Genomic DNA, 14,975 nt, shown 5'->3' with positions numbered 1-14,975 from the left:
AGGGTTTGGTCTCCCACTGGAAGGCAAATATCCAGACAGAGGTGCTCTGTCTCCCACTTGTTCAATGCCACTAGGAAGAACCTTACCAAGCAATTTTATAAAAATGGTCTCTCCACTTCTACTGCACAGCAACTTTTGGGACCTGTAGTGTAAATAGTCTTTCACATTATATGGATTTGGTGTTAAATTGCATTCTCAGCGTTCTATATAGAAGTCAATGCGCTCACTTTGCTTTAGCTCTCCCCCAGCAGGCCGGAGGAGAATGGTGCAGCATAAACATCAGTATTTCAGTTGAGGGAGAGAATAAAAAAGGCAAGTTCTCATTCTCCCTATTGCCTTTTTTTTTTAAATCATTCTCCATTCTCTTCCATATAAAATAAAAAAGCTGGACACCAATACACAACTCCTACCTGGTTCTGTCCCCCGAAGTCTCATTGCTCTGGTCCTCTACAAAGTTAAAGAATAAATTCACCTTTGGGAAAATGTTCGACCCATTGTTTACAGTGGAACATGCGACAGTAGTACGGGGAGAAGTTCCCTGTACTAGCTGTCACTTTTTGAAAACAGTGCAGCCATGCAAGACTCTGTGTCTGAATATACTACAAGGCCCGAAGCCCTTTGAAGCCATTGGCTTGTTGTTCTCAATGAACTACCACAGCGATGTACAGGGCAGACAGCTCACACCGATAGTCTGAATGAGATCTGCATGGAATCAGCGATTTGCTGATCACTGGTACAATGCTTCCCAGATACAAAAAAAATAAAATAAAGTTCTAAGTGAGCCTATCCTTTAAAAGGACACTCAAGATCATTCTACTCACTTCTTGTGAGTGTAGAGCTTCATTGACACCTCTCCTGGGAGGGCAGATGATGCCCTACGCTGACAGTATAATCATGCAGAGGACAGAGGTGAGCGTGAACAACATTATGCCAGCGATGCACCCTAAATTATGGAGGATGAGTATTCTATGCATCACTTGACCAGTCTGTGGATGGTGATCAAAAATGTATATGAAAGTGGAGTAATTGAGCTAAAAAGCCCATCCTTTTTTTTATTTTTATTTTTTTCCACCCTATCCCTACCTCCCTCTATCCCATCCTACCTGTTGTAAAGTTTTCCTTACCTGGTGAAAATACTGCAAAAAATGCCACAATTTTATGCCAATTAAATAAGTTGGTTTACAAATTCCAAATGTTTTTTTCTGTAGTGTAATTGAAAAATTGCAAAGTGCCAGCTTGATTCCTAAAGACAACATCAGCACCGCCTTTGAATTTTTATGGTTGCGTTTTCCATTAGTGTTCATCTACAGGGGGGCAATTAGAGGTTTGAAACATTAGTACCAATTGCAGATATAGATTAACAAGTGACCATGGGTATCACCAGGATATGATTTTCAAAAAAAAAAAAAAACTTTTGTCCCCGTTTCTATGGCAACATGGGGCATTTTTAAGCTGAACTCCAGGCAGATATAAAAGCCCCAAAAAAAATAAAGCAGCTCAGCAATTCATCACTAAGGGCCCCATTCACATCATAACGCTGCGCACTGCAACACGGACGCACGTGCTGCATTAAAACAAACCATTCATTACCAGCACATCACATCACAATGCATCCAAAAAGAACAGCATTTTCCTGCAAAGTGTTAACACCGAGGGCACTAGGGAGGGATTTGATCAAAACTGAAGCAGACAGAATCCAGAGCAGATGTGCCTGGCAATTAATCAGCTTCCATCTTTACTTTGTTCAGCTTTGAAAATGAAAGCTAGAAGCCGACTGGTTGCCATGCACAATTGCTGCAGGATCTGGCTGCTCTGCTATTGGCAACTTCTCTCAGCACTGTGATGATATTCTTTCAAACTCCAGTGAACAAGTTAAAGCGAGGCCTCCCGACTATGCAGGTGAATCAGTACATAATAGGATTACAGATATTATGGTAGATAGAAACAAAGTTTCAATAAGGAATTTGTGGCGTTGTTTGAAGTATCAACTATCTTTATTATTGGTTCTATAACCTAGTCTTTTCCCATTACTCTAGGTTCACATTGCGGAGATCCAATTTTAAGTGCAACTTAAAAAAAAAAAAAAAAGAAAGTAAACCCCACTGTTACCAAAAAAAAAAAAAAAAAAAAAAAAAAAAAAAAAACACAAAACCCACCACCTGCAAGACAAGGGCATAATGAGCTAGTATACATAGCATACTAGCTCATTATGCAATACTTACCTCAGGTCAAAGCTCCCCGCAACCGGCCTCGTACACCACTCGGGCGGCCGACATCTCTCCGGGGGGGTTACTTTCATGTACCCCGGCTCCGTCGCTGCGATTGGCCGGAGCCGCGATGATATCACTCCCATGCATGCGCGGGAGCCGCCAGTCACAGCACGGCCTCCTTTAGGAATGGCACGCTCGCCGTTGCTAAAGTGCGCCTTTGTCTACGGCGCATGCACCATTAGATATCGGCGCCTGTCAGTTTTGAAAAGAACTCCTAAACCGTGGAGGTTTAGAAGATATTTCAAGCACCTACAGGTAAGCCTTAATTTAGGCTTACCTGTAGGTAAAAGTGGTTGTAAAGGGTTTACAACCAATTTAACTACTTGGCGACCAGCCGCCGCAGTTATACGGCGGCAGGTCAGCTCCCCTGTGCGAGAGCCCGTAGCTATACGTCGGGCTCTCGAAGCGGCCGCCGGGCACCCGCGATTGCTCGTTACAGAGCGAGGACCGGGAGCTGTGCGTAAACACACAGCTCCCAGTCCTGTCAGGGGAGAAATGCCTACAATGTATGAACAGCGATCAGTCATTTCCCCTAGTGAGTCCACCCCCTACAGTTAGAACACACCCAGGGAACATACTTAACCCCTTCCCCGCCCCCTAGTGTTAACCCCTTCACTGCCAGTGGCATTTTTATAGCACTGATCGCTATAAAAAAAAAATAAAAAAAAAAAAATCGCTGCCATTACTAGTACAAAAATAAAAATTCCATAAAAATACCCCCTATTTTGTAAACGCTATAACTTTTGCGCAAACGTTTATTGCGATTTTTTTACGAAAAATATGTAGAAGAATACATATCGGCCTAAACTGAGGAAAAAAAATGTATTTTTTTTTATATATTTTTGGGGGATATTATAGCAAAAAAAAATAAAAAAAAAATTTTTTTTCAAAATTGTCGTTCTTTTTGTTTATAGCGCAAAAACTAGAAACCACAGAGGTGATCAAATACCACCAAAAGAAAGCTCCATTTGTGGGAAAAAAAAAAAAAAAAAAAGACGCCAATTTTGTTTGGGAGCCACATCGCACGACCGCGCAATTGTCAGTTAAAGCGACGCAGTGCCGAATCGCAAAAAGTGCTCCGATCTTTGACCAGCAATATGATCCGGGGGTTAAGTGGTTAATAAAGGTCTGCATATTTTATGTGGTCACAAATTGCACTGGAATCACGCCAAAGTTGTACAAGAAACCTTTTCCAAAAATTGTACCATGCCAATTTATCCATGATGTTAACGGGCACCATTAAAAATCTGTGTGAATTCCATTGTCATGAGATTCCGTGCAACTCAAGTTGCATCTGAAATCGCACTAGCGTAACAGAGCCTTAAAGTATAACTAAAAGGCAAAAAACTTTTTTTTTTGTGTGGGGGGGGGGGGGGGGGGGGGGGGTTTACAGAGTGGAGATGGATTAGAACACCTATCAAGGAGATTCCCCTTCCCGTTTACCATCATCTTTGATTATGACAATACACAGGCAACAGAGAATAAATGTGAGCATATGTCAGCAACAAAACGGGCAATCCCAGCAGCACATGGGCAACAAATGAGCAATTGTGGCATCACTAAATAGGCAATAAAAACCAGAGCAATACACAGACAGCAAAATGTAGGGACAACCATTGGAGCCCAGTCTACCTTCCCCCAACTCCCTTACCTTTCTTCAAGGTCTCCAGCTATAGTAACCAACGCTATCTGGCCAACACCAACTCAGAGGTTGAAGAGCACCAATGGCGTCTCCCCCAGCGTTGGATCTTTGCTTTAGACTGAAATGTGACTCAGAGCAGTGATGTCATGACTGCAATCAGCCAAACAGCCAACACACTATGGGAAACCTGGTTATCATAACGATCAGCTGTGGTCTCTGGGCCACTTCTAGAGAGTTCCCAGGCATGCCCATCATACACATCTATAGGGTGGGAGGAGAGTCAAAATGATGTACATAATGTGGATACCGTGCAAAATTGCATCTGATGGACATATAATGCAATCATAGTGGAAATGCAAAATAAGGCGAAATGCTTTGTCTCCTGTGTACCCCACTCACACTACTACATTGCAGCGGTGTGCACTGGGGAAAAACAGTACTACATGCATTGCTTATTTTAAGCACAGCATAGTGCTAGGCAATCCACTGCTTCGCACCGCGTGGTGGCCAGTTGAACTTAATGAAATGTCTGGGCTAGATTCAGCAAGAATTTACGCCGGCGTATCTATAGATACGTCGCGTAAATTCAAAGCTGCGCCGGCGTATCTTCTTTCTGTATTCAGAAAGCAAGATACGCCGAAACTAGGCTAAGATCCGACTGGCGTAAGTCTCTTACGCCGTCGTATCTTAGGGTGCATATTTACGCTGGCCGCTAGGTGGCGCTTCCGTCGTTTTCGGCGTAGAATATGCAAATGACCTAGATACGCCGATTCACAAACGTACGTGCACCCGGCGAAATTTTTTACGTCGTTTGCGCATGCGCCGTTCGTTAGAGACGTCATTTACGTGGGGCCATGTTTTATTTACATAAAACACGTCCACCTCTTCTCAATTTGAATTTGGCGCGCTTATGCCGGCTGATTTACGCTACGCCGCCGCAACTTACGGAGCAAGTGCTTTGTGAATACTGCACTTGCCCGTCTAAGTTGCGAAGGCGTAGCGTAAATAGGATACGCTATGCCCGCACAAAATTACGTCCCCCTACCTGAATCTAGCCCTCTCTGTGCTTATTTTTGTCTGATCTATATAGGCCTGGCTCACAGTCTCTGCTCTAATTCATTCCCAAGGTGTTATATCGGGTTGAGGTCAGGACTCGCTTGTGCAGGCCAGTCAAGTGCCTCCACCCCAAACTTGCTTATCCATGTCTTTATGGACCTTGGTTTGTGCACTGGTCCAAATCATTTGGTGGAGGGGGGATTATGGTGTGGGGTTATTTTTTCAGGCGTTGGGCCTGGTCCCTTAGTTCCAGTGAACGGAACTCTTAAGGCGTCGGCATTCCAAGACATTTTGGACAATTTCATGCTCCCAACTTTGTGGGAACAGTTTGGTGATGGCTCCTTCCTTGTCCAACATGGCTGTGCACCAGAGCACAAAGCAAGGTCCATAAAGGATGAGTGAGTTTTGGGTGCTGGAACTTGACCTAGGAAGGTGATCTAGCAGCGTCAGACGTCACACGTCAACGTCACTTCCGGGTAGCGAGAGACGAGGTGTGGAACGCAAACGAGTGCACCATACGTACTCCATAGCGGAACGCACCCGGTCCTGACTATCGGGAACAGCTTGGTGCTGTCTTCCCGCTGGCATTTGTTTTTAATTTCTAATTTCTTGCTTGCAAGCAAGCTTTTTTTATTTTTAATTTGGATACAATTTTTACAATAAAGTGCCCTTTACCTCTTGGATATCACACCATGTGGAATCTTTTTTTTATTTTTTAAAAACAACGATCAACGTGGCCCCTGAACCCTGCTGAGGACACCAGTGGAGGCAGCTGGAAAGCAAACAGAGGATCACCCCAGACACCGTAAGGCTCAATACCCCTCTTGGGGACAACTATCTGGTGAGTGGGGATCTAACAGGGGGTAGCACGGATGACCAAGATATTCTAGATCATTCCTCTCTGCTTCTTTGTCCATCAGTCACTCTAAAGAAACCAAATCATGATGTACTGTTGAAATGACATTGCTGGTTATTTAGGCATACCATCCAATCTAATGAGTGGACTTTATGCTGTTTGTATGGTTGGTTATCTGGAGGTTTATTAAGGAATTTTTCATCTGAATTAGCATATTCATAATCATGCACACCTGAACACCATGATTGAATCACAGAACACATTAATTGTACACTTTTTTCTTTTTCACTTTTCATTTTTGTATTGTAATGTCACTTGTGCATCCAACATTACATGTTATTTTTTTTTATTTATTATTTTTTTTTTTTAACCACTTCCTTACTGGAAACATATACCCCTTCCTGACCAGGTGAAATTTCAGCTTGTGGCACTGCGTCATTTTAACTGACAATTGCGCGGTCGTGCGACGTGGCTCCCAAACAAAATTGACGTCCCTTTTCCCCCACAAATAGAGCTTTCTTTTGGTGGTATTTGATCACCTGTGCGTTTTTTTATTTTTTGCGCTATAAACAAAAATAGAGCGACAATTTTGAAAAAAAACAATATTTTTTACTTGTTGCTGTAATAAATAGCCCAATTTTTAAAAAAATAATTTTTTTTCTCAGTCTAGGCGATACGTATTCTTCTACATATTTTTGGTAAAAAAAAATCGCAAGAATCGTCTGGTTTGCGCAAAAGTTATTGCGCTTACAAAATAGCGGACAGAATTATTATTATTTTTTATTAATTTTTTTTACTACTAATGGCGGCGATCAGCATTTTTTTCGTGACTGCGACATTATGGCGGAGACATCGGACACTTTTGACACATTTTTGGCGCCATTCACATTTATACAGCGATCAGTGCTATAAATATGCACTAATTACTGTATAAATGTGACTGGCATTGAAGGGGTTAACACTAGGGGGTGAGGAAGGGGATAAATGTGTACCCTGAATTGTGTTCTAACTGTGTGTGGAGGGGGGGTGACTGGGGGAGGTGACCGATCTATGAACCTATGTACAAGGGACACAGATCAGTCTCCTCTCTCCCCTGACAGGACATGGATCTCTGAGTTTACACACAGAGCTCCACGTCTTGTCCCTGTAGCCGCCGATCTCGAGTGCCTGGCGGACATCACGGCCGCCAGGCACTCGCATCGGCATCTCAGCGTATAAACACGGCCAGTCAGAGAAGTAGAACCACCCTGCGGCCGTAAAAAGTCGTACGGCCGTCGGGTAGTGGTTAAAGTGTATTTTGTGCGTGTACTCGAGAGAGGAGCCGGACTGCAGGAGTTGGGAGTAGGCAGGCCTCCCCCAGAGGCAATCTGCCACCTTTCTCCATGCCCCGGGTGGTAATGGTGGGTGTGTGAGGGGGTCCTCCCACACAGCCCGCCCTACCTGCTCCGCTTTGAAGCCCAACGGGGCAGAGGGACTCCCTAGAAGGAAGTGAGAGGATTTGCCCGCTCAACCAGCCCCGTTAGTCCTTCGCCTCTCTTTTTTAGAGACCGCGTGGTCAAAGTGCGTGCATGTTAACCCAATTTCGAGTGCGTGTAAGTGTGGTGGTTACATATGAGTTCAATTGCCCTTAAGCAATAACACATTTAGCACTGGTCATTCAGGGCAAACTTCCACAGCTTATTACAACACTATTGTTTACCACGGAGACATTCAACACACCAATAAGTGACACAATTCAGAGCCCTTAGGCAGGACCCTGTACCTTATTAATAGGATCACCAACTGAAAACCACCCGGGGGCCCTTTTCATGAGCCCACCGCACAGAGGTGTCCGACAAACGGTCTTATACACCTTCACCCTTCATTTGGGTTTCCAGGGATCAACACATTGGTGATTGGGTTTTCACTGACCACCCTTAGGCAGCGCCATCACCCCTATACCATAAAATATTTTAACTGGAACTTGACTGCCCATCACCGAACTGTTCCCACACAATTGGGAGCATGAAATTGTCCAAAATGTCTTAATATGTTGACGCCTTAAGAGTTCCCTTCACTGGAACTAAGGGGCCAAGCCCAACCCCTGAAAAGCAACCCCACACCATAATCCCCCCTTCACCAAATGATTTGGACCAGTGCATAAAGACATGGATGAGCGAGTTTTTCCGACGTTGGCGCCTGAATTCCAGTATTGGGGGTGTTTTTTTAAGCACCTGATTAGAGCCATAGGCTCTAATAGGCTTAAAGAAGGGTGGACTTGGAGCACAGAGCATTACGCTTGCAGGCCACCCAGGTGTGTTAGCAAAGCAAATTAATATTTGCTTTGCTAACACTGAACCACCTCTCAACCAATCAAAAGGTATGGATCTAATACCTGTCATGTGATTGGCTGAAGGCACAGGCACTCTGATTGGACGGAACGGAAGAGAAGACGCACGGAAGGACAGAGAACCATGGAGGACACAGGAGCCGTCGCCTGACCCGCTTCACGTCCCACGGCTTGCCACTGTCACCCGCTGCCTGACCCGCCAACCAGGATGGGGTAAGTGTGTGCTGGTCAGATGACGAGCCGGGGGCGGGGGCTGCATATGATGGGCACAGGCTACATATGATGGACACAGAGGCTGCATGTGATGAGCACAGAGGCTGCATAATCAGGGCACAGTGGCTGCATATGATGGGCACAGAGGCTGCATATGATGGGCACAGAGGCTGCATATGATGGGCACAGAGGCTGCATATGATGGGCACAGTGGCTGCATATGACGGGTACATGCTACATATGATGGACACTGGCTGCATATGATGGGCACAGTGGCTGCATTTTCTGGGGCACGCAGATGGGCACAGTGGCTGCAATTGATGTTTTCTTTCAGTATTTTACATATTTATTTTTTATTTTTTTTGCACCCCACAAATTTTGAGCACCAGCTGCCACTGGATAGATATGTATTCCATCCATCTGATTGCAGCAGTATGTTCTGTATATACATAATCATATACATAATTGCAATCTCAGAGGACGATTCGTGTATATATAATGAGCTGTATGTATCCATGTAGAATGTGGATGTCTGTATTGGGATAATCGGTGTGTAGAGTGGTGCAGGGTGTAGCGGTGTAGATGGGGTGTAGGGGGCATTGCAGTGCAGTGTATAGCCGGTCACCCGGATCATGTCAGTGTAGGGCGGGTCTGAGCTGTCACTGATCAGTGTTGGAATCACACCGCCGCTCTCAGTGTCCGCCCTGAGCCGTGCCGGGAGCTGAGTGCGTGCGGCCTCCCCTCCTCCCCTCCTCGGCTCTCCTTCCTCTCCTCCTCGGCTCCTCTCTCCTCCATCCAGGACTCCGGATCCCGGGCACTATGGGCCGCTTCTCCCCGTCCTCACTGTGCGCCCTCATCCTCCTGGCAGCGGTGTGGAGCGGTGAGTACAATGGCCTGTGCCCCCTTGTATGGGGGAAGGGGGGGGGGGCAGAGTGCTGTGCCCGGGCCATGGATATTGTATAGGGTGCCCGGGCAGTGGATATTGTATAGGGTGCCCATACTATTGATCAGTAATGTGTGTCTGTATATGACCAGTGATGGGGGATGTGCCCAGATGTTCTCCATCCATCTCCCCTCTGAGCAGATGGCATTGTAATACTGCAGAGGGAGGATGCTGGGACATCTGTCTACCATTGTCATCACTTGTCAGTCTGCACTCTGCAATGTTGTGTATATTATGTGTATTGTGTCTGTCCCTACTTATATACAGTATGTATGGTGTGTACCTTTTATATACAGTATGTATGGTGTGTCTCTATTTATATACAGTATGTATGGTGTGTACCTATTTATATACAGTATGTATTGTGTGTACCTATTTATATACAGTATGTATGGTGTGTACCTTTTATATACAGTATGTACCTATTTATATACAGTATGTATTGTGTGTACCTATTTATATACAGTATGTATGGTGTGTACCTTTTATATACAGTATGTATGGTGTGTACCTTTTATATACAGTATGTATTGTGTGTACCTATTTATATACAGTATGTACCTATTTATATACAGTATGTATTGTGTGTACCTATTTATATACAGTATGTATTGTGTGTACCTATTTATATACAGTATGTATGGGGTGTACCTTTATATACAGTATGTACCTATTTATATACAGTATGTATGGTGTGTACCTTTTATATACAGTATGTACCTATTTATATACAGTATGTATGGTGTGTACCTTTTATATACAGTATGTATGGTGTGTACCTATTTATATACAGTATGTACCTATTTATATACAGTATGTATTGTGTGTACCTATTTATATACAGTATGTATTGTGTGTACCTATTTATATACAGTATGTATGGGGTGTACCTTTATATACAGTATGTACCTATTTATATACAGTATGTATTGTGTGTGTGTGTGTGTACCTATGCACAGCTGCGTGTATTGCGTAGTACAGGCACTACTTTTGGCGATTTCAGGTGCGACTTGCATAGACATCTGTGCATGAAGCCACAGCAGATGTCTTCAAAATTGCACCCAAAGCCACACTGAGATGCAGCTTTGATTTTGTGCAAATTCAGATGAAGTCGCACAATTTCAAAGCCACAGTTAAAGCGGTTGCATCCTATGCATTAGGGTGAAAAAACACCTTGCAGTGTCCGGCCCCCAAGTCCCCCCCCCCCCTTTTTTACTTACCTGAGCCCCGAATTTCCATGGGCGTGATCCCGCAATGCTCTCTCCACGGCTTCTCGGCTCTTCAGTGGATAGATTGATAGCAGCGCAGGCCCAGTGCTTTAAGTGAGCCAAAAGAGGTGCCGGTACTCTATTAGGCGCCGGTGCTCCCCCCCCCCCAATACTGATATATATATATATACAATGAGCTCTCATGGAGGGAGGGAGCTAACAGAAATGAAAATTGTCCATCACCACCAATAAAATGGTATTTCCAATTGCCATCAAATTACGTTTTTTCCTGACCTACCTTGTGGCAGCAGAGCGAGGCAGGCACTGAAGTCGGCGGGCAAATGGGAGGTCTGGTCTAGCACGCGGCCTGGCTCCGCTGCTCTCACAGTAACTGACTGACTCGTCTCCACCCCCCGGGAGCAGGCTGAGCTTGACTCAAGCACGTAGCCGACGCCGCCCGCACGGCCGCGGAGACTACAACTCCCATGATAATTAGCGGCACTGTGGCGACGTCACATGACAATAACAGTCATGATTCCGTCATTCAGCGCCGCAGACAGATCGCGGACAGCCGCGGCGGCTATTGTTTCGCGGTCTGTCTGCAATACAAACAGACAACATTACTTGGGGGGGCACACAGTAAAATTGGGGGGGACGTGGCCCGCTCAGGCCCCACCCTGGAGACGCCCCTGACTACAATGCTGTAGCTAGCTCTCCGCTGCGTTCCGGTACCGGAAACCCACGTACTGGGCGCACGGAGAGGTGCTGGTACTCTCGAGGGCCATTTTTGGAAGTGGCGGTACTGAGTACCGCCGCGTTCCGGCCCACTTAAAGCACTGAGCGCAGCCATTGGCTCCCACTGCTGTCAATCAAATCCAATGATGTAGACGCTGGGGGGCGGGGCCGAGTCATACACCCGTCGGCTATAGACGCCAAGTGTATGACACGGGAGCGCGCCCACAAGGTAACCATCTTGTGGGGAGGAGCCACAAGAGCTGCGTGGGACCCCAGAACAGGAGGATCAGGGCCACTGTGCAAAACAAACTGCACAGTGGAGGTAAGTATGACATGTTTGTTATTAAACAAAAAACTGAACCTTTACACCACTTTATGGTTACATAGTTACCCCTCACATTTTGTAAATATTTTATTATATCTTTTTATGTGACAACACTGAAGAAATAACACTTTGCTACAATGTAAAGTAGTGAGTGTACAGCTTGTATAACAGTGTAAATTTTCTGTCCCCTCAAAATAACTCAACACACAGCCATTAACCACTTCCCGACGGCCATACTACTTTGTACGGCCGCAGGGTGGCTCTAAATCTCTGAGACGCTGTCTTTTTACGGCCTCCTCCTGGCCACTGGGGGGCGCGTGCGAGCATGCGCGGGAGTGAAGACTTTGCCGCTCCAGCCACTCACAGCGCTGGAGCGGCAATACCCGGAAGACACGACGAGGCAAGATAACATCTCCCTCGGCGTGGACCAGGTAAGTTCCCCACACCTAGTTCCAAGCTAAGTATTTCATAATGAGCTAGTATGCTGTGCATACTAGCTCATTATGGCTTTTGCGGTATGAAAAAGAAAAAAAACCCAGCAGCGGGTTTACTACCGCTTTAATTAGCCTTGTTGCCCTTCTCTGGACTCTCTCCAGTTCCAGCACATCCTTCCTGAGGACTGGTGCCCAGAACTGGACAGCATATTTAAGATGCAGCCGGACCCCAATGTGAATGGGGGCTAAAAGCTAGAAGCGGATTGGTTACTATGCTCGGCTACACCACCTTCGGTTTTAGTAAATACCCCTCACCCCTTTATTATACTGTAAATTGCAGTTTACCAGTCCTCACATGTGGTGGCTGCATACATTTTTATTTTCACCTAGTGATCCTGCCAGCAACACACTTCTGTCCTAAGGTGACAACACTCACAGGGTCAGTATTGTCCCCCTAGGCTGCGCCCCTGATTGAAGGCTAAGTGCACATCTGTGCAGGTGCAGGATTGCGTCTAATTCACACACTCACGCAGCTATGGAAAAAACACGGCGCTTTAAAAGAAAACGCAGGAGGATGCCATGCAGTTTCTGTGTGGCCGCATTTTAAAAAAAGGGTGCAGGGAGCTTTTCCCTACAGAAAACGCAGGCACAGGAGCCCATTCAAAGAATAGGATGCTGTGCCCACGGAATCGCTGCACGCAAAGATGTGAGCCTAGCCTAAAACATGTCCCTCCCTCCCTCTTCTCATCTCTATTACATAGAGGGGAGGTGTTTTGTAGTTCACAGAAGATAGCAGGGAAGGCTGATACCATTGTTTGAGATTTAAGCTCAGATAGTTACAAGGACACAAGGTGATTAGCCGGATCAACAGGTATTTTTCTGTACTTCCAGAAAATGATCTTAGCCTGAAAAAGGAAATACAACACATCTAAGGTCCCATTAGAAGCCATGTATTATAGTTTTATTCTTGGGTTTATATATATTTACCTCACCATTATATTTATTTTGCTTTGTGTTAAAATAAATGTTACACTTTGTATCATTACACATACAGTAAATATTTATACTTGGTAGCATTACTTGTTTAACCACTTAGGCTGCATTCACACCTAGGCATAGGCGATTTGCGGCGTTTTTTGCCGCGACAAATTGCAGCGTTTTTAACCGCGATTTTGTACAGGTCATTGTCGGCTATGGAAAACGCCCAAGCCGCCCGATACGCGCAACAAAAAAGGGTTCGGGACTTGTTTGAGCTTCAGGCGTTCGGAGTTTCGGCGTGGAGATGTGAACCATCTCCATAGAGAATAATGTTATTTTTCCCCTCTAGTGTCTTTGAGCGTTGCGCTTCAGGCGACAAAACGCCTAGGTGTGAATGCAGCCTTAAAGCGGAGTTCTGCCTGCAATTTTTTTTTTTTAAAGTCAGCAGCTACAATTACTGCAGTTGCTGATTTTCAAAATATGGAAACTTACCTGTCCAGGGCGCCCGCAATGTCCTCACCCAAAGCCGACCTGTCCCTCAGCTCCGGGTGGAGGCGCCGGCATTTTAAGGCAGGTTTCCACCCACTTTTTCAACTAGATCCTAAAGAAAAGACTCCCCTCCACCACTCATTTTTGGCTATTGATTTTTTTTCTTTCTCCTTCCTACCTTCATTGAAGTACCTTATGTACTTCTGCCCCAGCATCACCACGGCCCAGGGCGTCATTTCCTGCTGCTCGCCCGCTGACTTCTGGGACCTGTGTTCCAGAAGCAGGGGCAGATCCAGGGGGGGGGGGCAACAGGGCAATTGCTCCCTCCCAGAAAATAGCGAGGAGGTGAGCCGGCGGGTGACCAAGCGGACGGGCAGGCTGTGGAGCAGTGAGCAATCATGCCGGCGGGCTAGTGTGTGATCGAGCGAGCAGGTGTTCTGAGTCAATATGCAACTAAAGTGATGTTGCATCGCGGCCATCTTGGTACACCCGCACTCGTCCACAGTAAGCCTAGTTAGAGTTAGAAGTCGGCAAGCGGACATCTTTATACACCCACCCGGAGTCTTGCTTTTCACAGTTATTTTTAACAGTAAACCCAACTTATATTTCACTATATAAGCTGAGTTTACTGTTAAAAATAACTGTGAAAAGCAAGACTCCGGGTGGGTGTATAAAGATGTCCACTTGCTGACTTCTAACTCTAGGCTTACTATGGACAAGTGTGGGTGTACCAAGATTGCCGCAATGCGACATCACTTCGGTTGCATTTTCTGATGGGTAGCAGCTTTCTGATATCTCTCACCGCCCACCCTCACTCTGGGACACAGCCACTGGCAAGTGACAATCCCCATCTTGTGGCAAGAGACATTGGCAATGGCAAGTGACAATCCACATCTGGTGGCAGGGGATGTGGCAAGTGACATGGCAATTGACAATCCGCATCTGGTGGCAGGCGACTGTAGGAAGTGACACACTCAGGGCTCCCACTGATTCTGCATTATGGTGCGCTGAACCATTTAATTTTATATTCCAATGTAATAATAGAAATAATGCGCTTCAATCATCCTGACACCATTTCAACCATGGCGCCGTGATGATTGACGCTCCAACACCAGCCAACAATTTGCCCGCAAAATTTTCTAGCAGTGCCCCTCCCGAGACTAGACTCTTGATCCGCCCCTGACACGGGCAGAATGTTATCAGTATTTTTTGTACTGGCAAATGTCTCCCGACATTCTGCCGTGTGTACGGGGCTTTAGCCTGATTAGTAGAGTGGATGAGGGTTTGGAACTCTGACCGCCTTTTTTCACATAAGAGCAGAGCTTATTCCTTGCTGCTTTTTTCTCAGGCATATTTAAGATGTTTTACAAGCATTTTTGCACATATAGCAAGCTTTAGGAGTTTGTTTTCTTGCACTTGGCAATGGGAAGAGAGCAATTCTATGGTAGGAGAGGAGTTCTTCAGGCATGAAGTAGCGCATAATACGCGTTTACACGT

General features: G+C 45.7%; 2 protein-coding genes across 3 annotated transcripts in view; one reads left to right on the top strand and one right to left on the bottom strand.

Annotated features, from left to right (window-relative positions):
• The window catches only part of HMGB3 (high mobility group box 3), a 69,113-nt gene extending 65,113 nt beyond the window's left edge, over positions 1-4,000 (bottom strand). Inside the window, exon 1 of the mRNA XM_040323811.1 lies at positions 3,922-4,000. The gene's annotated coding sequence lies outside the window, so the exon portion shown is untranslated. The remainder of the gene's footprint in view (positions 1-3,921) is intronic.
• Positions 4,001-8,977: 4,977 nt separating this feature from the next.
• Positions 8,978-14,975, top strand: part of CD99L2 (CD99 molecule like 2) — a 102,061-nt gene continuing 96,063 nt past the window's right edge. Inside the window, exon 1 of one of the 2 annotated variants that reach the window (XM_040323808.1) lies at positions 8,978-9,246. In XM_040323808.1, coding sequence (XP_040179742.1) covers positions 9,186-9,246 — 61 coding nt within the window. In that variant the 5' untranslated portion in view covers positions 8,978-9,185. The remainder of the gene's footprint in view (positions 9,247-14,975) is intronic. The other variant, XM_040323809.1, reaches the window with a different exon arrangement.

This window comes from Rana temporaria, chromosome 9, assembly GCF_905171775.1.
Source record: "Rana temporaria chromosome 9, aRanTem1.1, whole genome shotgun sequence".
Classification (NCBI taxonomy): Eukaryota; Metazoa; Chordata; class Amphibia; order Anura; family Ranidae; genus Rana; species Rana temporaria.
This window is presented reverse-complemented; position numbering and strand designations above follow the sequence as displayed.